Below are 25,186 nucleotides of genomic sequence, written 5' to 3' on the forward strand. Positions count from 1 at the left end.
GGCTGGAATTGTTTATGGCCTGGTCCGGAGTTTATTTTTAGCACGCACACTGAATGGACAGCTAGAGGACCCTTAGGAGCAATTAGCTGAATTTGACAAAAAGTGTAATACATTAGCATCGCACACACCACCCTTAACGCCATTCAGACAGACATGTAGACACACCAGCCAACACACTAGAATTGGACTGAATCAGTGTCATCACTGTCATCAGTCATCCATGCTTTCAAATAATAGCTGCTCTTATACTAGGGAATAAGTGTAGCAGGATTACATATTTCCCCTTTTTTTACACATATTTACATAATTGATACATAAATACATGGGATTGACATATATCTATGCCTCTGGGATTGACATGTCCTTGTGCCCTTGTTAGAACTGTGGAGCACCTATGCCCTTAAGAGGTCCTGGACCATTAACGGTGTTCGTTCCCACCAATAATGCAATCGACCGATTCAGGGATGGCAGTGTCCTCTACATGCTGTCAGATGTGAGTACCTTGGGCGGTTTTATTCCCACTGTCTTTATGGTTTGCTTACATTTTTTTTTTACATTTTGGCGATTTGGAAATGATTAATTATTTCTTTCTTTATGTTAAAAAAAATGCCCAATAAATCCTGTCTTGCCCTGAAGGCCAGACACAAGCTGCAGGAACTCCTAAAGCACCACATGTACTCAGAGGCAGCGGTAAGCACCTTCTTCTTGTCTATATAGTTATCTCAACATCTTACTGTATATTTATCTAGTTTTGGACTGATATCATGTAGACTGTTTTTGCTTTAGGATGCATGTGTGTGAGAGGATTTAGTAAGCACCACCTGCTATTGTCGTTTCCTCTACATACATATGTGAATATGAGACGGCTTATTTGACAGGCCAACTTGCTGTTTTACAGCTTACAGTAGACCAGCTGGCAAGTATGCCTGAGATTCATACCATGGCCAAGCAAGTCATCAACATCAACATCACCAGAGATGTACGTGAGAGACACCTCATCATTGCAATATGCTTGGATTGAAATGTTTGTGAATGAATGTGCTCTCCCATCACTTCTGTTTGTCTTTTACAGGGCAGAATTCTGTTAGGTGAAAAAGGAGTTTCCCTTGAGACTAAGGATATTATGGCATCCAATGGTGTTATCCATCTCATCGACGGGGTTCTGGTCCCGCCCTCCATTGTCCCTATATTGCCACATAGATGTAATGTCAATGAAAGCAAAATCCTTCAAGTGAGTTTTTGACATATTCACATACATATAATATAATAAAACAAAATAAATGAATCACTTAGCGCTGCATTAATGAATGAATATTCATGTTCTCAGTTTTTGTGTCTATTCACCATTTACATATGGAAATTATAAATGTGGTTGTAAGTGTCATTGTAGTCTTTTCATAATACATGTTTGTTATAGATTAAAGCATGCCAGTTACATGTACACACATATACAAGAGTTACATTATAGCAACTTGTTTTCTTGGTGTGCAGGGTCCATGTGTGCGATGTAGCTATCTGTTCAGTACTGAATGCCCTCCTGGAAGCACCGAGGTGGTAAGATGAACATTTCATGGATTATTATATCTATATAATCTATAGTTTATTGTGATGATGAATGTGAACCTATAGACGAATCCGTTGACTGATTTGTGTGGTCCGCCATGTTGCGGTGCAGCCATAACTGCGGTGGCAAGTTATAGTGTCTGCTGCTGCCTGCTGACAGCAGCATGTGTAGTTGGATTGACGACGTTAGGCAGTGGCCCCTAGTTACAGATGAAGGTACCATATATGGATCTTAACGTTTATTCAAATTTGACATATTAGTTAGACATTGGTTACGACAGTAGCCAGAAATAGAGAACAAACTGACCACTTGACCATCTGCCACATTTCAAGTGATGAAGTGTAATATATTGTACCAATGTCACGGTACTAGCTAGCCATTATAATCATTCACAAGTTGCTTTTAACTATTACAGACCAGTTACATTAGTAAATAAATAAAATATACAAATGTATGTTTAGAAAAAAAAAACATTATTGTTGTTATTGGTGATGAAGCCCTTTCTGTTAATATTCTTCCACTTCTGGCAAACATCTTGATCCTCTGCACAACCAGGGAATCTATGTAAAGTGTATGGTCTCAAACAGAGGCACTCGTCAGGAAATAAAAGCTTGTGTATTTGGCATTCAGTGTTCTTCCAAAGTTGAAGTTTGCCACTACTGTTGGAGCAGCTGAGAACTACACAGATTCTTGCCGATTTCCTAGACATCATTGTCAAATGTTACATTACATAGAAAGTAAAGTAGAAATGTGTATACTTCTGAGGACAGCTTGCATTCACACATGCGCATATTGTAGGGATGGTGAACTTCTGGTACTTCACTGGATTCATCTATAGTGGACATGTGAAGCATCACTTCACTGTGTTGGTATACATAGCAGTCATAGATGTGGTACAGGGTGTGCGTACATATGATGGCAATAGATTTTTTGTATTCCTGCTACTGCTACAGGATGCACATTTGAAGGGATGTGAAGCTCCTCCTGTCCCTCCATTTTCTGCCAAGATCCTGGGATGTGCCAAGTATTGTAACGTAACAAAAATGGTAGGTTGTCATATTCTAACATTCCAGTCCTTCCCAGGCACCTAGTGATGCCTGGCCTAATGTGTCTTGATCCTTTGAAACAGATCTCTGATGATATTGGTTTCCCCAGAGAGAAGATTGCTGTAAAGGATTCTATGGACCAGACTGTAAACCTTGTCTTGGGGGCTTCAGTCATCCCTGTTATGATAAAGGAACCGTAAGTACTGTTCCAAACAGCACATGACTTTGAAGTTTTCTTCTACAATAATATTCTTCACACATTTGCCTGTGTCACTTAAAATGGTCTTCATGCATCTTCATAGAGCAGCTCTCCTTACGACGCATTACTGCCTGTATCAACACATTACTGCCTGTATCAACGCATTACTGCCTGTATCAAATCTTTTGAAATGTTTGTAGTGCGTTGATGGTATCCAAGGCGACGGCAGCTGCCAGTGTGCCCCGGGCTTCAAGGGGGTAGCCTGCCACATCTGCTCAGATCCCAACAAACATGGAGAAAATTGTGATGAAGGTTTGGAGAGAAGAGTAAACTAGATACAATTACAAATATTATAGTAATACTTTCTATGATGACTTTATGATCTAGCCTATGACGTCCTCAAAATATGTCATGAGGGTCACCATAAGCATTTGCTTATATTGGCAGAAATAAAGCGTTATGACAACAACTGTCACAACTACATGTAACTACGTGTCATTTTGCATACTTTTACCATACTTCCTTTTACATAATGGATTATGATGCGTTTTAAAGTTTTACTTAGAGAAGTTTAAGTTCTTGATCATTACATTTTAATTAGAGATGCCTACCTTAAGTACTGTAAAAACAAACCAAAACATGTTATAATACTTTAACTCTACTGTAGTGCCTTTACAGATCCCAGATGTGTGTCTTACGGTCGTCTCCAGCCAGTTGTGCATTGTTGTTATGTTTACGGTTGGGCAGTTGTTATATTGGTTAGGTTGCTGGCTATGAATACTTGCATGTGACAGGGAAATAATTGGCCATTGTGGGAAGTCCCCAGCCAATAGCACAAGGAATTTAACATCTTCCTGTATATAAGTTTGAAAAAAAAAAAACTCACGTAAGGGTAGACTTTCTAAACAATATAATTCCTTAATGTGTCTGAGGAGGGCATTGGGTTAGTACAATTGTTTGAACAAATGAAATGGTCTTTGGAATAACTGCTTTCACTTTGCTATGATTTTATTATATTTAGTTTTACTTAAGATTAAGCCGGACAGTTAGTCAGTCAGTCAGTCAGTCCGTCCCTCCGTCTCATTACACTGAAATGATTGCATCGCACAGTTCTGTTACTTTATGTTGTGACGGTGTCAAAGCTTGTTAAAGATTTATAATGTTCCCATGCTAACTTTCACCCAATCTACTTGTGCAGACTGCCATTGTGTGCATGGTGTATGTGACAACAGGCCAGGCAGCCAGGGGATCTGCAGGCGGGCCTCCTGCCTGGAGGGGTACTCGGGGGACTTCTGTGACAAGAGGGTCACTCCCTGCAACTCAGATGGAGTTTTCGAACACTGTCACATCAATGCCTACTGCACCTACAGTGGCAGCAACACTGTGTGAGTGAGAAGAGACATACAGCATTCTCCACTGAATTATTATTACTACACATTATTACTTCATTATTGTCATCATTTATAAGATGGGTATGTTATACCAGGTTATGCGGCTTCCATACACTAAATCGATATACAGTACCAGTCAAAAGTTTGGACACACCTTTATTTTTTTTGAGAAGTGTTTTCTTTACTTTTATTATTTTCTACATTGTAGATTAATACTGAAGACATTTTAACTACGAAAGAACATATATGGAATGATGTACTAAACAAAAAAAGTCTTATCTAGCATGTAGAAAATAATAAAAGTAAAGAAAACACTTCTCAAAAAATGAGAGGGTGTGTCCAAACTTTTGACTGGTACTGTATATTGTTCCAAAGTTTGGAATTACCTAGAAATTTCCATGTGTCTGAGAAATTTTACAATTCACTATAGTAACACTAATTTTACTTAGACAACATACTCAATACATTGACAATGCTCAGTAAAATGAGTCCCTTTATGGCCTCATGGTGAAGACCTCAGTTAGCTCCAGATCTGGTGATTGTGCAGGCCAGTCCATGAAAGACAACCCTCTAGGTTCTTCCATGGGGGTATTATACAGATGTGGAGCGAGTTATGTACTATTTGATAAATGACCTCATCTATGTTTATAGGAGGTTGGTGAAGCTCAATACAACTGAATGAAAAATGAGTTGAGAATGGTTAAGAATTGTAAAAGAACAATTATCTTTTTTTTCTAACCAAAAAACTCCCCTGACCAAAACTAATGACTAAAGTTTGATCCTTAAAGAAACATTCTCTAAAAGCTAATGCTAAAACTAACTTTCATTGCAAAATTAAAACTAGGCTATTTGCGTAACATGTGCATTATAAAAATTGCACCTAAAAAAAAGATGTTTTAATAGTCATGTTGTCATCATACATGCAGCATACACCCTTTCACTGCCGTTTCGATGTCTGAGCTATATGTCACAGACATGACAGAAATAATAAATATTACATATTTTAACAATTTTAGCAATTGCATGTTATGAGAGAGGAAGGTGGAGGCTACATGTACTATATATAAATGTACAACACAATGTCCTCACTATCTATTTAAATCTATTGAATGCCTCCTTAATCGTATTTATGCTACCACGATAAATTAGTACGGAATAAGTACGGAAATTCTGGGTGATTCAAAACATTTGGTCACTACTATTCGATGATTTACCATGTATGCGTTTCAAGTGTCTCTGTGGATGACCTTTCTATTTCAGATGTGTATGTAGAGCAGGTTATGAGGGCGATGGACACTCCTGTGCTCCCGTTAACCTCTGCTTGAAGCCTATCAGAGGGGGCTGTGACTCAAATGTAGGTTTCCTAACTCTTTGTTTCCAAGCTGCAGTATTTTAGCTAGGTAGTTCTTCATAGCAGTAGAAAACATTCATATTGCATTAGCTGTCATTTGCAAAATTACATGTACAGTCATTCCTTTAAATCCACTTAGAATTGCCCTGTATAAAAGTCTAGGGAATCATGCATCCCTTATCGTTAGTTTAATATTCCCAATCAATGCACCAGCATACTTGCTCTGACTCCCGTTACACATGCCAGTTCCCACTCATTAACTCATTAATCATAAATTCATGGGCAAAAATGTTTCATTTATGGGCATAAATTCTAACAACCGCCTGTCTGTCTCAGCCGCCTGTAGCTCCTCAGCCTTTTGAAGTGTGTCTCGTGTGCCTCCATCGCAGGCCCAGTGTGTGTATGCAGGCCCAGGCAACACATCGTGTGTGTGCACTGAGGGCTGGACGGGTGATGGAGAAGTCTGTGCTGAAATTAACAACTGCCTGCTGGAGAGTCGAGGAGGTTGTGATAAAAATGCAGAATGTGTCTCTACAGGCCCTGGACAGGTATTCCCATTACGTTTAAGCACTTTAAGTCATGTACTTTTATTTGATTCTACATCTGTATAGCATAGTAACACATTTATTATGTTGATTACCGGTTTGCTTATACATTAGGTAAGAGGTCATTCTGTAAGATTCTCTATAGGTAGCCAACAGATCCCATTAATGTCAGTATGATACACTGTACTTCAAAACCAAAGAAAACCGAAGATTACCCAGAAACAATTGAAGTACTTTCATGGCGGTTAGATGGTATCAGGGCTGTAAAATGCTGAATTGCCTGTTTCTATTTAATATCTCTACAATGACTATGACTAGCCTTGATTGACAATTGTCAAAAAACTGATGCATCATACAAACTTTAGCTTGAATCTGTTTATTGGGATTGAAACATGATAAGAGCTTAACAAAAGAAACAAAAATTTGACAATTGTTTATTGATAGTAATTTGTATATCATGTATTTGTTAGAGACTCAGGGCCTCATTTACTAACATTGCGACCGCAGCACAATCAGCGCCTTTGCCAAACCGCATTTAGCGGTATTTTGCATCCTATTTATCAAACAAAAAACCTCGTCGCATCATCTGCGCCTAACACCGCCCATTAGTGTTATTTAGCGCTCCGCTAAAATAGGGAAGAAAGAGCCTGCGTGGAGGATGGAGGATGGGCTAAAGTTAGAATTAGAGCTTTTGGTTTACGAGGTTACAGCAAACTAACCCGGGTAAATATAGAAACTCATACATATTTCTCCGTTTAGCCCTTCCGTCCACATTAAAAGTTGTGATCACTTTGAATTCAAGACTGTCTTTTATTGGTGAGCTGATTTTGGGAAATTTAATTTTTCAGCGAACATTGAGTTTCTGGGTTGCTATGGTTACCCCTCAGGGTGCCTGTGCAGCTTCATATTAACGAGTTTATGTTCACAAGTTCATATTCACACATATTAACATGAGTTAATCACACACAGGCAACTGCAAACTGTTAAGTCCCGTTCTGGGACTAATATTGAGCAAGTTCCTTGCTATAAATACCTAGGTATCTGGCTAGATGATAGGCTGTCATTTAAATCACATGTTCTTGACCTAGCTAAGAAGGTTAAAGTTAAACTGGGCGTTCTTTATAGAATAAGATCTTGTTTTACTTTTGAAAACCGAATGGAAATAGTGCAATCAACAATTTTGTCAGTTCTTGACTATGGTGACATTGTTTACATGTATGCTGCACCCTCTACCTTAAAACTCCTGGACTCTGTTTACCATAGTGCTATTCGCTTTGTTACAGGAGACGCTTTCAGGACCCACCACTGTAACTTATACAAGAATGTTGGTTGGTCCCCTCTAGCAGACAGGAGGGAAAAACACTGTCTCTTATTTGTTTATAAAGCCTTAGTGGGAAAACTGCCTAATTATCTCATGTCACTTTTAAAATTAAAATCCATCTGTCATAACACACGGTCACAGAGCCTCATCTCCCGTGAAATCCCCCTTACAAATACTAATCTAGGTAAAATAGCTTTTAAGTTCTTTGCTTCCCATAAATGGAACACTGTTCAAGTGGAGTTGAAAAGTATTTGTCTGTCAACCAATTTAAGAGCCTTTTAGATGCTAAGGATGTGCCTCATTGCTGTTGTTTTAAATGATTCTCTGATTTAATTATTTTTACTTTTACGTAAAAAAAAATGTTATGCTTAATTTCTGAGTTGTTTAATGTGTTTTGTTTATTTATTTTGTCTGTTTTGTTTTGTTATGGTTTGTTTATTTATTGTTGTATGTATTATGTAGCCTCAATCAGGGCATTGCTGCAAAAGAGCCCTGTGCTCAGTCAATTCTCCCTGAATAAACAATGATGATGATGATGATGAAGAAGATGGTTTCCTAAGCTAGAGATAGCTAGGATAGTTAATAGCCAGGTAAACTGCTCCATAGCATCCCGTTAAATAGTCTTGTAGGAATACATGACAACCCTTACTTTAAAACGGCGTATTCCTGAACACTGAAAACCATGCTTTTCAAAAATGCTGCCCTAGGCAGATACATTTGAAAACTGGAGTTGTAGCGTGGACAGGCGCAACTGAAGTTTTCAGACGTTCGGTTGGCATGGCACTAGGGGTAGGTTGCGCTCGAGAAGCTATAATGTCAAAATAAACATGGAAGGTGAAATGAACATGCTGCTCTGTCGCTACAATTTACTTAGTTTAGTTAGTGTACTTCGAATTCAAGTACTTTTCCTGAATAGATACGCATTACTCCTACGCAGAAGGCGAGCACTGTGCTCGGTGTGCTTGAACTATGGGTGAAAATACGGTTTAAACCATACAATGTGCGGCGATTCTGGGTAAGACGTGGCCGAACAACTAGCTGGTGGGACAATTTTGTATATGCCTATATTAAATGATATATCAAATATAAAAAATATTTTTCAAATTTCTCGCAGGCAAATCGTTTTCATTTAGCAGCTGATATATCATGCTAAAACACCTCTTGTTTCGTTACTAATACATAATTAGGCGCACTTTACGCATCTCCTCCCATCTCTTTGCGACGAACTTAAATATTATTAAATATTATCAATCATTATTAACTCTGAAACTTACATTCTGATTCCTTCATTATGCAACACTAACACTGGTTTTGCAACAGGTTTATTGCAAATAATGTTGCAGAAGTCAAGAGGCGCAGGTTTGAAATTGTAGAGACCGTTTTGATAGGTTGTAATCGTGTAAATGAGTTATAGTTGTACTTGAAAACACAATCAATACATTTGTTAATATTTTTTCTGTGACTTCACATTCAGAACACGGGTGTGTGAGTATTACCCATAACTGAAAACTAAACTTTGACTCAAGTTCATGCTTTTTCTACAAGCTCTCTAATTTAGCTTATATGTGTGAGAATATTTGATTTTTAAGTGCAAATTTAAACATTAGAGTTCAGAAGTTCTCACATCAAGTCTATAAGCTCTGGCATTTTGCGACATGTTACCTTACTATTTTTCAACGGTATACTATTCATCTATCAGATGTATATGGTAGCACCAGATACATTTCCAATATGATTGTTCATTTCCACATCTGTAATATAATTAGTCAATAGCATCAGAAACAGCATCATACAGCAAGCAGAGAATTATGGACTGCACAAGATATTTTTGAAAGGGGTAAAGATGAATCTCTAAAAAATAAAATGGCTATTTATCGGAAATAATATAGTATATAGTCAATGGTTTGTGTTGTTTTGCAGAATGACTGCTCCTGCAAAAAGGGGTACATGGGAGATGGGAGGGTCTGCATCATGGTCAATCCCTGTCTGAAGAACAATGGAGGGTGCCATGAACTGGTATGCTTTTCAAAAGTACTCTGCTTAAAAACTTTAAGATCAAGACAAGACAAGCCTCTGAAACTCTGAGATTCTGATTCTGAGATGGCACTCTGAGATTCTTTTGAATGAAGAGTGCATTACAAATAAAATAAATTATTATTATTATTATTATTAAGCCAATATGAGGCACCCCTAAATCTTCAGACCATAAATCTCAGAATACTCTGAAATCTGAGAAAATCAGGCATGCCATTTTCTGTTTTTAATCATTACAACATTTTTACCACACTTTTTACTCCCATTAAGTAGGCGAGTGTGCCAACAGTATTTCATTTGGACCAAGAATCTGACTACAAATAATCAGTTCACTGTCTGTATAGTCTTACTAGCACAAATAATCAGTTCACTGTCTCTGGGTAGGCTAACTTAACTAGCACAACTGTGAAACTTTATATTAACTTAACTTAAGTTATTATTATTGCAGAACATTCTTTGTATGCCAATTAAGCTTTGAATCTCTGCAATTCACTTTGATGTCATATAATTCTAGGCAGCATGCAAGCAAAATGGTAGTGGATTACGTAACTGTTTCTGCCCGGAGAACTACCATGGCGATGGGCTCACGTGCTATGGTACCATACGGATGGTATGTGTATTCTATATTCTTATATATTTTATATATATAGCCAGGGAACTGATTGCTGTTAGAAGGAAAGAGGTTAAATTGTGTTTTCATGCCGTCCATCTTTTTTGTGTCTGCAGGAACTGGAGTGGAATTCTGACTACTATAATTTCTATCGTTTAATTCAGGTTTGGAAAACCATCTTTATTAGAAATATTTAAAGAAAGAGGTAACACTATATATTGAGGTTCTTTTAAATTTACATCAACAAACCATGAAAATGTCATAAGTAAAGTTTAATTCAGACGATGCGCTGACTGTTTAATAAAAATGTTCTTTGAATTCATGCAGGACTTATTAAAGTGTTGTTTTATTTGTTGTAGAAATCCCACTTATTAAATCTTGATGGGAACGTCACAGCATTGGTGCCCTCCAGGACTGCGTTCAAAAAACTAAGCAGTACTGAAGAGAAATTTTGGTTCGACTATTACAGACTCCCACACCTTCTAAAGTACGGATTTGTACAAGGCCTCTATTTCAGCTATGTACATAAAAACATTTCTAAATGTAGCTGGAACATTCTGTGACAATAATGTGCCATGAAAATTCTAGGACTTTCAATTTCACTGACTGTAGTAACTGTATCTCATATAGTGTCTCATATTTTTTATTATCATATTTTTTAATTCATTTGATTACTGAATGTAACATGTAATGGATATATGTAATGAGATATAGATATCAATGAAAATACTTCACCGGGTGGTATTGAACAAAAAAAGTAACAAATTGTGTTATTCTTCAGCGCACACTTTTTAGATGGTATATTTTCCTACGAGGATTTACAACAGCATGTCAACCAGCAAATGCCAACTCTTCAGACAAGCACAACATGGAACATCAGAAACAGTAGTAGAGTGCGTTCACTTTACATATTTGTACTTAATGGAATCATATTTGATCTTTTTTACATCAAACTTATTTTGATGTGAATCACCTGAGCCCCATTCTTCGTATGTGGATTACTGGTTTTATCTTTACCGTGACTTCGTGATTGAAGGTCTTTATGGTGAAATACACAAGCAATGATAAAGCCTAAAAGGGCAAACCTAATTTCCCGACTATTAACTGCAGTTTATACATTGATTTTCGCCTGGTAGTAACAAACACAGTAACATGGCATAGATAACAGTAGTGGTTTATATACTGTGTGGTTAATAGTCTGGAAAAAAGGGTAATGTAATCATTTATAAAGTCGTAGTTAACTGTGGTGGCCTACACACTTAATTTGTCACCACCTTTCATGCTTTCATCATGGTTTCTTGTCCTTGCTAACTTTAAGATACGTCTGCCGCTAGCCAAAAGAAAAATGCACTCTCTCTGACTACCACCTTTAACCGGTGGGGCTTTTGATGATCATAGTTTAAAGTCTCAATATGTATGCCATTTTAAAATAGTCATGGCTTCCTAAATTAATTGATTTTGGATATAGGACATTATTTCGTATTACTCAAGCAATGTACGAAAAATGAGGCTCCGATAAGCTTGCCTTGTAACTAACTCACTCCCCTGTTCATGGTTGGGAACGTCATCAGGTGACATCAGTTTCACTGATGCTGTCACTGCATGATTCCCAGTTTTGCTGTGAAATCATTTTTCTCACGTTGTTGCTGTAGTTTCACTTTTTGTGTCTTCTGGTTCTAGGAGATTATGATTGAAAATGCCACCTTTCTTGTCCCTGACGTGCAAGCAGTGAATGGATACATCCATATCATCGATACGGTATGAAATGATTTTTTCCTAACTTATTCTCAACAAGTAAATTGTAGTAGTAGAACTGTGTCAGTTGTTTATATGGCATGTCTTTCAGGTACTGAGACCTCCGATTTCAGCTCTTCCTGCTGTGCCACCCGACCTTATGGACTTCCTGAACAAGACACCTGGGTTTAGCCACTTTAGAAAAACTGCGCTAGTAAGACACACAAAATAGCCTAGATACCGCATTTTTATTAAGAATATAACTTTGTTGAAAGCTTGTTTTTAATGAATTGTTTTCCATTGTTTTGTAGCTTTTCAACTTAACAGATAATATATCAAAAGAAGGCCACACCCTCATCATTCCATTTGATAGTGCCATTGATGAATACTTGAAAAAGACAAATTCTACAGAATTGGTTAGTTACATTTAAGGACTTGGATATTTAGAGTTGAAAGTGAGTTCATTTACCATTTACCATTTACCAACTCCTAATCTTAACAGGATGAAGATGTTTTCAAATATCACATCATACCGGATGAGCAGATTTTTCCTGATCACATAAGGGATGGAACTTTAAAAAGCACACTGCTTGGAAAATCGTATCAGATTATGTTTCATGTTAACAGCAAAAATCAGGTATGTTATTGTGAAAGCTGCTTTTACTTCAGCTTTTACCAGAGCACCAAACTGTGGTAGTAGTGTTCATAAACACAGAAAATAAAAGAATAGTTCCCCATAATGATGTCAGTTCTGTGATCTAGACACTGGCAAATGAAGTTCCTCTTGACGGGTCATTTTATGAAACGAATCGTGGAGTTGTCATGGGAATCCCACAAGTTCTGGAGATCCATAAGAACCGCTGTAGCAAGGATGTGTTTCTGAAAGTTTCGGTAAGTTTCATTTATTCATTCAGACCTCTTGTGTTTTTTTATTTGAGCCCTCTTGTGTTGCTAATGTAGTATTCTCCCTATTCAGGGGCGATGTACCTCGTGTGATTCAGTACCCAGGTGCTACAGCATGTCCAACCCAGTAAGGTTTTCAACAACACCTTGTTATTTGTGTCATTGTTGCTTCCTTTTTGCACTTGTTCACATGTTTGACATTTTTATACTTCACTTTAGCTTATCAATGAAAAGCATTACTGTGGCTCAACTGCTAGACTGGTAGAGAAAGGTGCTCACACCAAGATAATGGGGATTCTTAGGGAGCACACATGAAAATGCATAGCTTTATTGTAGAGTAAATGTAAACAGCCTGTCTGGGAGGGAGACAGTGAAATGCAGACTGAGAGTAAAATACCTCTTTTTTTCTCTGTTTCTAGATAAGAGAAAGTTTTCTACCAAATATGAAATCTAACTGTAGATACAGGAAAAGAGTGGGCACCAAGAGGAAGTATGTTTCTGGCTGCGTACTGGAGTGCTTGAAGAAAACATCAGTAAGTACTCTTTGACAATGTAGATTTACATTTACATTTTCATTTAGTCATTTAGCAGACGCTTTTATCCAAAGCGACTTACAAGGACGTATACACATTTAACGTTTTACACTGATGGCACACTGCACATTAGGAGCAATTAGGGGTTCAGTGCCTTGCTCAAGGACGCTTCGACAGGGAATCAAACTAGCAACCTTCTGATTACTAAACGACTTCTCTACCTACTGTACCACTGTTGCCCCCATTGTAACATTGTGGCATGGTGCAGTTCTCCCATGTGGGGGGAAAAAAGCTTGTGTGGGATATTTTAATATGATTCAGAAGGAAGGTCAGATAATTAATTTAATTAGTTTGAGGATCAGATACACTCTCAACACGATATTAGAAAAGGGGTTTGGCCCACCGGGTAGAGGATGGGTCATGATACACATTTTAAGCTTTCTGATTGGATGGAGTCAGGTTAGAGGTTAATGATTTGGTTGGTTACAGGGTCAGCCAGTCATGGCTGAAGTGGGAGTGTCAGAAGAGGTTTAAATGGCAGCGCGCGACTTTAGGCAGGCAGAAATATTCCTAGGACTTTCTCTTATTGTGGTTTAAGATCTGCAATAAACCCTGCTGAAGAATTCACCATCTGCTGTTCGACTCCTGCTTAAATGGGACCGCGTGTGTGTATATTTTAGACACGACACTTGCAGCTATGCACTTCTCAGCCTACACAAATTCTACCCTTAATTTTGGGTAACGTATTCTGCCTTCAAATGACTCACTTTTCAGCTCCACACTTCTTAGGGCTGTAGTAAGTGAAGTACTACTACAAGACCAAACACCATATTGGCCTCTATTTTGAGGACGATAATAGCTGATTTTTTTAAATATAGGCGTGGCGTAATGTTCTTCTCTGACAGAGAAGACCTGTGTTATGAGTTAATGCAATTAATCTATCTCGGATATCCTCGAAGTAAACATATCCTGGCAGAGGATAAAATGTTTTAAAAGTTAAACCCCTTGAAAGATTCGAGCGTCTGGAAGAGGTAGGCCTAGTCAAATTATTTCGACTTCAATTAATTGCTCAATCAGCAGTAAACGAAAGTCATCCATGACGTAAATACGCAATAATGATTGACTTTCTATTTACGTATAGTAGTCTAATTAAAGAAGAAATGACGTAAATACACAATAATGATTGACTTTCTATTTACATATAGTAGTCTAATTAAAGAAGAAATTCTGCACAACACCAGGGCAATGGTCTCTTTTCTTGGCCGCGATGGAATGCAGAGGTTACATTCAGGTTGGTCCAGGTGTTCAAATTCATCAACATGAACATACGAGTAGCGATCAAAAGGTTCTGCACCTATAAAAAAGCCTCCGAATATTATAGTAGAACTCAACGTTGCCAGTCTGACCCTGGGGGACGTGCAAGTGACCTGTGAACTGTGTCACACTGGCCTTTGGGTGCACCGCCATGACCATGCGCACGCACACAGCGCATGGAAAACATGCAGGATTTGAACACGATTGTCGCTCCCCACCACCCCTACTCTCCGGAATAGGCTGCCTACCTGCGACTTCTTCCTCTTCCCTAAGATGAAGTTGAAGCTGAGGGGGTCACCGTTTTGACAAGGTGGAGGAGATCCAAAACATATCGCAGATGGTGCTGGAAACGCTTAAAGAACAAGACCCCCAGGGAGCGTCCCAAACGTGCCAGGATCACTGGGAGCGGTGTCTCGCTGCGCTAGGTGACTATCTCAAAGGAGAGTCACGTTTTTACAGGACCTTACAGATTAGATTAGATTAGATTAGATTCAATTTTATTGTCATTGCACAGAGTACAAGTACTGAGGCAACGAAATGCAGTTAGCATCTAACCAGAAGTGCAAAGTCAGAAGACTGCAGAGTATGTGCAAAGTGGTAATATAAAAATAGATAAATAGAATATATACAGTATGGTATAAGACATAAGTAATATGAACAGTAAGCAGCAATAGTACAGGACCTTTTTAATGGCAGCTCAAAGCTCACAATCGCCCATTTCTTATGCATTCCCCAACAGTGTAATGCTCTTGCATTTTCTGCAGCAGGTTATTTCCCTGCCTTCCCTGTCACCAGTAATCTCGTGTTAGACAAATGAGTAGGCTACCTTTATGGCCACTCTCTCCCATTGATCTAGTGGTCAGCTAAAATGGCTTTCACTCACCTGTGTCGGTTCTGCTGGGGTTCTAGATGCATCAAGTGCACTAAATAACCTACAGTTTGTTCACAGAATAATTCTAAGTAAAAAAGTGAAGGATACAATTTAAATCGAATTAACGTTAAATACCATAGCTACCTGAGACAAACTTAATATGATGTCGCAGTAGACTAAAAACTTAAGATCATTCTTTCACATCACTGTACAGTAGGTAGCCTATGCTATTGGGGAAAGGTGGGGAAAATAGCATGCTTAGTAAACATGGTTTTCCATACGAAAACTTTTATGTCCTTAGAAAAAAGAGCTGACCTCTTCTGCAAGTCGCACCGCAGCAAGTGCCAGAATGTCTGCTGAAACATTTAACATTTCAGTAAAGATATAAGCTCTAAGGGCCTCATTTACTAACAGGATTGCACCTGTTTCAGGCGTAAAATAGCGGGTAAAAACCTAAAACCGTATTTATCAAAGGTGGTGCACTTTAGATTACCGCTGCTGGGAGTGTATAAGGGAAAGTGGGTGTTCGTCGCAAAGAGATTGGAGGTGATGCGTAAAGTGCGCCTAATTATGTACCCTATTAGTAACGAAACAAGAGGTGTTTCAGCATGACATATCAGCTGCTAAATGAAAACTATGTGCCTGCGAGAAATTTGAAAAATACGAACATCAGAAATGTAATTTTTTTTTAATGTTTATATTTGATATATCATTTAATATAGGCATATATAAAATTGTCCCACCAGCTAGCTGTTCGGCCACGCTTTACCCAGAATTGCCGGTCATTGTATGGTTTACTTTAAACCGTATTTTTACCCATAGTTCAAGCAAACCGAACGTCTGAACATTTCAGTTGTCCTTGTCGGCGGGATAACGTATTTCCTAAAGGATCCGTATTGAAACCGGACGTTGTCACTTTACTCCGGTCTCTGGTTGGATAAAACTTGTCACATGTCCTGAACAGAAATGGACAAGGACCTTTGATTTATTCTTTAGGAACCATGTCGATGCCTGACTTTTAATGTTGTGTCACGTTAACATTAATAGCAATTGAATTACACTTGTGTGGTGTAATCGCTAGCGGTAAATAAACGTTAATAACTTGAATGACTGATAAAGGATATTTGTTACACATCACAAACACACACAATCGATGGGTTTTGGGGGTGAATGAGGTAATTGGTTAGCTTAAATTACAGTATCTTAGGCGAGCTAATTGACCTAGCTAGCTATAACGGAATTAACAGTGCTAGCTTTGTGTTTGGTCATATAGCTTCGTAAAAGTTCGGTTAACAAGTCACTTGTGTGTTTAGTTGTGTGACTTTGTAAAAGTTCGGTTAACAAGTCACCTGACTATAATGGGTCAATTCATATCAGCATGCTAATGTTATACTTATTAGCAGCGAGGCTAGCTAGCTACTATGTGTTCCAATGGATTGTTGGTCTAAGCGTTAGCAGCAACCAACAATAATGGCCAAGAGCTTCAGTTAAGACCTACAATACTCTGCAACATTCGTGTACCACATGAACAACTAACCGAGTCAATGTAGACATATAAAAAGTCGTGTAGATAGCTTTATTCACATGAGCCGTATAACTTCACAAAAATAATAATAATTTAAAGAAAACCGATCGTTTGAATGTCAGGCGATCAACATAATTTCTCAACGAAAAAGGTCCTGTTATTAGCCAATCAAACGGAGTAAATCACCCACTTCCGGTTTCAATATGGATTCTCTGGTCAACACGTTATCTCTGCCGACAGTCCCTGCCCTGTCCACGCTAAAACTCCAGTTTTCAAATGTATCTGCCTAGGGCAGCATTTTTGAAAAGCCTGGTTTTCAGTGTTGGAATGCGCCGTTTTAAAGTAAGGGGTGTCGTACCAGACTATTTAACGGGATGCTATGGAGCAGTTAACCTGGCTATTAACTATCCTAGCTATCTCTAGCTTAGGGAACCATATTAACAGTTTGCAGTTGCCTGTGTGTGATTAACTCATGTTAATATGTGTGAATATGAAACTTGTGAACATAAACTCGTTAATATGAAGCTGCACAGGCACCCTGAGGGGTAACCATAGCAACCCAGAAATTCAATGTTCGCTGAAAAGTTGAATTTCCCAAAATCAGCTCACCAATAAAAGACAGTCTTGAATTCAAAGTGATCACAACTTTTAATGTGGACGGAAGGGCTAAACGGAGAAATATTTATGAGTTTCTATATTTACCTGGGTTAGTTTGCTGTAACCTCGTGAACCAAAAGCTCTAATTTTAATTTTAGCTCATCATCTATGGTGGAACTAAATAAGCTAAATAACACTAATGGGCGGTGTGAGGCGGAGATGACGCGACGATGTTCTTGTTTGATAAATAGGATGCAAAATACTGTGAGTTATTTGCGGTTTGGCAAAGGCGCAGATTAAGCTGCGGTCGCAATGTTAGTAAATGAGGCCCTACATGTTTTGTGATATCGTTTCACATTGTAATTTCGTCTGATGCATTCAGTTTAAAGGGATTGCTCAACAATGGTATTGGTCGGCTTAAACCAAATCTTTCACTAATTAACTTCGTCCTGACTCTGCCCACTTAGTGATTACACCTTTACCACGGAGCAACAGTGTGCATGCGCTCCCGTTTCAACCAGCCGTTATCATCCTCAAAATAGGCTCCATTGTCTTATGTCGGCAGTGGGTATATTATCAACATTATTACAGTTCAAATAAAGTTACAAAAGCACAATATTTGTGTGTCGAATTTTGGTTTTCATCAACTGAAACATCTTGTGAACAAGTGTGGTAAATAAAGAGTTCCATATTATAATAAAGCTCAATTAAAGACCGAAAAGAGCTCGCCAAGTGCAAAGAAGAAGAAGTGTTCTGACCTCGTTTGGATATACTGGAGCTTACCAACTGGCATCCAGCGATGTACTTGACTGTGAAGCCATCATCCACTTCACAGACGCCTGGATGAACAGCTCTCAAGCCAAAATAACCATCCATACCTGCTGGTCCTCGTCAGAATAATTAGTGCTGTCTGACCATAGTGCATCTGAGTCGTTTCGGAGAGTGGATGCAAATATATTTCTCGATGGGTTTATGTGCTAGCATAGAAACAAATGTGTGATGGTTAATTTACCTGATCGATGGGTTTATGTGCTAGCATAGAAACAAATGTGTGATATGGTTAATTTACCTGATCGATGGGTTTATGTGCTAGCATAGAAACAAATGTGTGATATGGTTAGTTTACCTGATCGATGGGTTTATGTGCTAGCATTGAAACAGATGCTTTCCTTTGAGGCTGTGTGTAATACAGTTCTCCCCTCGCTTTCATTTTCAAAGTCCACATTCCACATTTTCCAGACAGCCAAAATTAACAAGATTGTGACCCAGTTTTCTTCTGTTTTAAATAAATCACACCTCTTTCATGCGAAGGGTAGAACACGTGTAACTTGAGCGTTTAAAAAAGGACTTACAGGTGATTGGGAGAGTTCAGCCCTATATGTGTAACTGTGGTGGATAGATTTATTTATATTTGTAAGCACAGTACAAACCCGATACGTTTGTTTCTTTACCTACAGGATCACTCATGTTGTCCAGGTTATTATGGGCATGAATGTTTTAAATGCCCAGGAAAGATAGACAATTGGTGTTATAACAACGGAAAGTGTGAAGATGGTGTTCTTGGCAGTGGAGAGTGTGTCTGTAATGAAGGATTCCATGGTACTGCTTGCGAAGCGTGCCAGCCAGGACGATATGGAAGAGATTGCAAGTCAGGTAAAGTGTGTTTCCTGCTCCTTCACCCCTACACTAAAGGGTCAGCCTATTCACAGGGTTTACTCAATGTTTTATGGTTATTCTTTTTGTCATCCCAACCATTTTAACTTTGCCAACTAAACTCCAGGGTTATCACTCCATACTGTACACATTTGCTAGTCTAAGGGTCCTCAAGGCTGCTCAACAGGCCCCCTACATACAGTATCTTTTCTATTGACCTTCTTTAAGCACAGCTGAAAGACAGTGTTATTATAATGCTCCTGATGAGCTACAGCTAATCAGTATGGCCATGGATGAGTTCCCTCTATGCAGAGGGGAGATGGAAGACAAATGCCATGGGGCCCAAACAGCAGAATTGAATTTACATTTAGCAGACGCTTTTATCCAAAGCGACTTACAATGTATACACATTTTAAATTTACACTGATGGCACACTGCACATCAGGAGCAATTAGGGGTTCAGTGTCTTGCTCAAGGACGCTTCGACAGGGAATCGAACTAGCAACCTTGTGATTACTAAACGACTTCTTTACCTCCTGTACCACTGTCGCCCGCTGTTGCTTTACATGTTCTTTGTTTTGTGATGTAGGCAAAACATCTATTTGCTATACTGCTGCTTTGTTTCCACTGCCATAACAAACAGGGTTGGGTATGTTTTTTTTTGTTCATAACAGATTCTTCCATAACTGATGTGTTTTTGCACCTCCCTCTACAGAGTGCAAATGTGTCCTGCAGAATGGAAAGTGTATGGAGGGAATCGAGGGCGATGGGACGTGTGTCTGCTATAAAGGCTGGAAAGGAGCACAATGCTCTACTGGTGTGTATAGCTGTGACTTTGAACTAAATATGTCATATGTGAGTAAAGCACACAGAACTGGTTCTTAATGGGGAGTTAATATATTTCAGGTGTTTCGACACAATACACTTGCGTGTAAATCCAGACACCGAAGTTTACTAGTTTGTCTAGTCCGAAGTTTGATATTTCCCTGCATGACTAAACAGTCAATGTTAGCAAGTTGTTTATTATATGACATTTTTCTCAGACAAACTGCTCTCAAACAACTTTGCTTCGTCGCCATCTGTAATCAGCCGGTGGCGTTTGGTCTGTTATCTTTTCCGTGTATAACAACCAGCTGCTTCCATTTGGCAGCCAAGACACTACGGGACGTTTCAAACTCCTTGTCCTTGAGGATGCTGTGTGGATATTCTCGCAGTGTTTGCACTTTTCTGCTCTTTTAGAAAGTTCTCTATTTCCTCCTGGCTGTTGTTTTTGTTGTTTTCATTTTCGTCGTCTCCACCTCCAGTTGTAACTTTATTTCTTGTTTATCTGGATAGTAAAACTCACTATCAGAGTGTTCGCTTTTGCTCATTTAGTAAATGAAAAGAAATGGTAATTGTAAATAGAAAAAAAATTGTTTTGTCTTCTCACAAAAGATTTTCGTCGGAGGGCGATACGCAATTCCGTATTGCCCGCGGAGGACCCTGAGCAGTCAATACGTGGGAGGCATTACCACGCATCAGCCAATCAGAACGCTCGTACTATCGTTGCCATATAATAAAATAAATAATAATATACAGTTAATAATATAACTTATCTGTCCATCAATTTCACACATTGAAAATAATTCAAATCTCACATTACTCCATAAAGCATTTGATGTTAACATTACAGTAGTATGCCAAGGTACGTTTCTACATGCCATTTTATTTAACTTTTAGCTAACTGTACTAGGTTACTGTTTAGAACACTTAAGTGGCTAAAACGGTCAAAGAGATAACTGAGAAATAGCACTGAATATTCAAAACTTCACAGGAAAATATAAACTTTATAATCATTATGATTGTCAGAACCACAACTTGACCAGTGCTTTTAGCTACTATCGAAGGTAAATAGAAGTTCTTTAAATAGTTTTTGTTTTTATTCTACTAGCTTAGTATAGTCGGTTCGTAACGGTCATAACAGATTCACCATTTCGATAGCTCCACTCGCTCTTAACTGGATTTGTTGGTAAGTTGCTCTTTACTCTATGGTTATGAACAAAATATATAGGGTTACTGTTACTATATAATCTTATATAGGGCTCTTCTTCCATTTAAGTTAGAAGTTAGAAATCAGCAGTCAATAACAGTAGCAGATTTCTCAACAGGGTCACCTAGTGTCTGACTAACACACACTGTTTACTTTGGCTATCATGCTGCGGGCCTGCCTTCTGATTGGCAAAGGCTAAACCCTTTGTTGCCTGGGCTACATAACGACAGAAAACATGATGAGGACTGGCAGAGAATATGGATGATTACTGTGGCTAAAAAGTTGAAATATTGAATTGAAAATTGAAATATTCAGTAGTATAAACAGTATGTATGTTTGTAACTGTTTTATGCATGATAACAGGCAAGGTAATCAAATCATTGTGTAAATGTGAGACTGGTTGTAATGTTTTTTTCATTTGTCTTTAATCTTTGTATTGCAGAAGTTGGACAAGATGAATGTGGAGGATGTGCTGAAAATGGCAAGTAAGTGAAAAACCATGTTTCATGTTTCAGTAAACCAAAATTGTCAGAGTAATATGCAGGTGTAGTTGGGGGGTTTGTTGGAAATGTTGAAACAAGGAAGCGTCAACCTGAACTGATCAGAATTGAAGACTAATGGCCATACCATACCACAAGGATTATAAGAAGGTAGAAATAAGGCTAAGCCACTTCCACCCATGGTCTAAGCAGCAGGATAAGGCAACAAATACATCATTAAATCAACAGGAAATGCTCACACACACCCTATAATTATGGTTCTTTCTACATTTCTGAATTTTCTAGATAATAAGATAATAATAATCCAACTTTTTATAGTTGTATTTCAAAGGATGGAGGGAAACCAACTTGTTCCTGTGTACCTGGTTATGAAGGGGATGGATTAATTTGCAAAGGTATGAAACAGTTTCTTCTTTTTATAGCCTGATTTTACTGCTGGAATGTGTGCTGGCTTTATGCCATTATTCCGCTTGTTTCCACGTTTCATCTTCTCTCTTTAAAAGAATTAAGATACACATAACAGTCATTCTGCTGAAGAGGGCTGGACCCAAGTGGACGACCCGTAGGCATACTTGTAACACAACGCAAGTCTTAACTTAGCTACAATAAACCAGGAACACAAGGCGCAGCCAAATACCGTGTCAACTTAGCACACGAATATCGACAGACCAAGACCTGAGGAAACATGAGTACTTAAATACAGAGAAACTAATGAGATAACGAGACACAGGTGGGCATTAGTCATACTGGTGACATGATGAGATAACGAGACACAGGTGGGCATTAGTCATACTGGTGACATGATGACATAAGACACAGGTGGGCATTAGTCATACTGGTGACATGATGAGATAACGAGACACAGGTGGGCATTAGTCATACTGGTGACATGATGAGATAACGAGACACAGGTGGGCATTAGTCATACTGGTGACATGATGAGATAACGAGACACAGGTGGGCATTAGTCATACTGGTGACATGATGACATAACGAGTGGGGCGGAGACTGACACATGGAACAACAGAAACACATGACTTAATAAACTAAGGAGCACATACAACCCATGAAGTAAACATATTGGAAACATATGACCATTAAAAAAAGTCAAACAGAAACCAGAAACCACATGATGGTAACACAGTTTCAGGGGTTCATCAGCAATATGAAGCCAAGAGGTTGGTGACACTTCAGAAGTGTACGCACTGGCCGAGACATGCATTAGATCAGCTGTTGTTTTGGGGGCAAATCTGAGTTCCTTAAAAATAAATCTCTAAACTGATGTGTGTGATCATGTTGGTGGAAAGATATGTTGTAGTATTTGACTGCTATAGGGTAAAAGAAATTATACCAACATTGTATACCAACATTATACCAACATTTTGCATGTAAGTCTAGGAGTGATGGGGGTAGCTTTCCCCCATTGTGGGCGTGTCCATCAATTTCATTTAACTGAATGGTGATCTGCTTCCTAAATGCCAGCCAATCATAAATATATATTTTAATTAAGAATTTATATTATAGAGAAAGACATGAGGTTGAGCAGCTTTGGAATCAGTCATGATTGTTTTCAAGTTTGCTATATTATGCTTTAAGCATCTCTACTCTAACCCTACCCAACTATTACGATACAAGGTTGGATGGAGTCACATATGGCTCTATAAAGAGCATTTGTGGAATAAACAGTAAATACAATTTAAATGAAGGCAAAGATGGCATCAGTGCCGTTATCAAGAGGTAAAATAAGATGTATTATTGTAGCGAAGGGAGAGCGTGGTCACCCCACCCGGACTCGGCAGGGTGCCATACATGCGCTCTGACCGCCACACCAAAGAGCCCGGCTCAATGGCATGGCAGCCAAAGAGCATATTCAACCGTAGGGACGATCACATCGTCACACTGCCCTCACCTTCGGGAAGCGCACCCATGCGTTTCACACACACATACAGAGCACCCCACACAAGCGCTTCACCCAACCATGGGGTCCTTCACACGGGGTCAACATTCCTGGGGGTCCCTCACACAGTGTTCATGGGTGCGCCTCCGATGACCTCACAGCGGGTCATCCCACTTCTGACACCATTTGTAGCGAAGGGAGAGCGTGGTCACCCCACCCGGACTCGAACCCGGGTTGACAGGGTGCCATATATGCGCTCTGACCACCACACCAAAGAGCCCGGCTCAATGGCATGGCAGCCAGAGAGCATATTCAACCGTAGGGACGATCACATCGTCACAATTATACATTCTGATACTTCAAGCTGTGAAGGCTTATAGTATGTATCCACTGTATCCATCATCCAGTGAAGAATTATTCAATAAGGTTCTCTCTCCAGAAATCAACTTGTGTGAGACTCGTAATGGTGGCTGTTCACCAAATGCAAATTGCACACAAACCAACCCAGGGATAAATGTATGCACCTGCAAGGAAGGTTACTACGGAGATGGAGTTATATGTTTGGGTAAGTGAAAATCAAATTTAGCCTCCTTAAATGAGTTGAAATGATTATGTACTTGAATATGAGGATTGTATAGTTGCTGAATTTGATTCAAAATAACAATTTCGTATAAGTTGCTCTTACTTGCTTAAAGCTGATGTAAGAGCTTACTTAAGAGCCTGCTTAAGAGTAAGCAAGTAAGCTTGCTGATGCTTTTAAATCATTTTCATTCATGACAGAAAAAAACCCCTGTCTTAAAAACAATGGTGGCTGTGACGCAAACGCTCGCTGCATCAAAACTGGACCTGATTTGGTGAGTTCACATTTGATTGTGTTATTATTTTATTAGTTATTAGTTTACTTGAATATATGTAGATACTGTTTAACCTGTTGGAAAGTTTAGATTTTTTATTTGAGTGCAAGTATAACAAATAAAAAAACTGTGTCTGTATAGAAGTGGCCCGTGGGTACTTAGCTGTGCAGTGAGTAAACCTAACTTTCCGACACTTTTAGAGACGTGCTAGCGATACATGCTTGCACCCATTTTAGCCTCCGTGCTAGCACACCAACCTCCCATGTGCCAGGTTGGAAGTTCGAGTTCGAGGTGTGGGATTGTGCTGTTGAGGGAGGGATGTTGGTATTTCAAAGTTATGGTGGGCTACCTGAGCTGAACATATATTCACGAGATTGAGACATCAACAACTGGATTTTATTCAGCATGTTAGCAAGCTATTATCAGTGCCAGCTGGACTGTTGGTGGTGTTTGCAATGCTTTTACATGCCTTTCAGGTAGTTAACTTGTCTGTATGTTTTAGACCAAACATCCTTACTGCAGCCTTAAGTCCAGCTAAGCTGATGACAGGGTGATTGTCCTAGAAAACTAGGTAGTAAAAGAGGCAGTAATGTGAATTAGAAAATGAGGTCATATGAAAATGGGAAACACTGTGACAAATAAACAAACCCAAGGTGGCAAGACTAAGTTAACAGGGTAATGAGAGCACAGGAAGCAGGTGTATTGGATTATGGGT

General features: G+C 38.9%; 1 protein-coding gene across 1 annotated transcript in view; it reads left to right on the plus strand.

The window, feature by feature from the left end:
• stab1 (stabilin 1) overlaps nt 1–25,186 on the plus strand; it is an 81,749-nt gene that overhangs the window by 25,801 nt on the left and 30,762 nt on the right. Inside the window, exons 15-43 of the mRNA XM_031568492.2 lie at nt 380–493; nt 637–690; nt 899–979; nt 1,073–1,231; nt 1,492–1,554; nt 2,518–2,610; nt 2,720–2,806; nt 3,010–3,121; nt 4,008–4,194; nt 5,461–5,554; nt 5,941–6,099; nt 9,338–9,433; nt 9,966–10,061; nt 10,178–10,225; nt 10,421–10,548; nt 10,843–10,954; nt 11,742–11,819; nt 11,908–12,009; nt 12,107–12,211; nt 12,298–12,432; nt 12,558–12,686; nt 12,772–12,825; nt 13,118–13,231; nt 18,996–19,191; nt 19,907–20,008; nt 21,663–21,705; nt 22,039–22,115; nt 24,057–24,182; nt 24,398–24,471. Coding sequence (XP_031424352.1) covers nt 380–493; nt 637–690; nt 899–979; nt 1,073–1,231; nt 1,492–1,554; nt 2,518–2,610; nt 2,720–2,806; nt 3,010–3,121; nt 4,008–4,194; nt 5,461–5,554; nt 5,941–6,099; nt 9,338–9,433; nt 9,966–10,061; nt 10,178–10,225; nt 10,421–10,548; nt 10,843–10,954; nt 11,742–11,819; nt 11,908–12,009; nt 12,107–12,211; nt 12,298–12,432; nt 12,558–12,686; nt 12,772–12,825; nt 13,118–13,231; nt 18,996–19,191; nt 19,907–20,008; nt 21,663–21,705; nt 22,039–22,115; nt 24,057–24,182; nt 24,398–24,471 — 3,018 coding nt within the window. The remainder of the gene's footprint in view (nt 1–379; nt 494–636; nt 691–898; nt 980–1,072; nt 1,232–1,491; nt 1,555–2,517; nt 2,611–2,719; nt 2,807–3,009; nt 3,122–4,007; nt 4,195–5,460; nt 5,555–5,940; nt 6,100–9,337; nt 9,434–9,965; nt 10,062–10,177; nt 10,226–10,420; nt 10,549–10,842; nt 10,955–11,741; nt 11,820–11,907; nt 12,010–12,106; nt 12,212–12,297; nt 12,433–12,557; nt 12,687–12,771; nt 12,826–13,117; nt 13,232–18,995; nt 19,192–19,906; nt 20,009–21,662; nt 21,706–22,038; nt 22,116–24,056; nt 24,183–24,397; nt 24,472–25,186) is intronic.

Source organism: Clupea harengus, chromosome 5, assembly GCF_900700415.2.
Source record: "Clupea harengus chromosome 5, Ch_v2.0.2, whole genome shotgun sequence".
NCBI classification, from domain to species: domain Eukaryota; kingdom Metazoa; phylum Chordata; class Actinopteri; order Clupeiformes; family Clupeidae; genus Clupea; species Clupea harengus.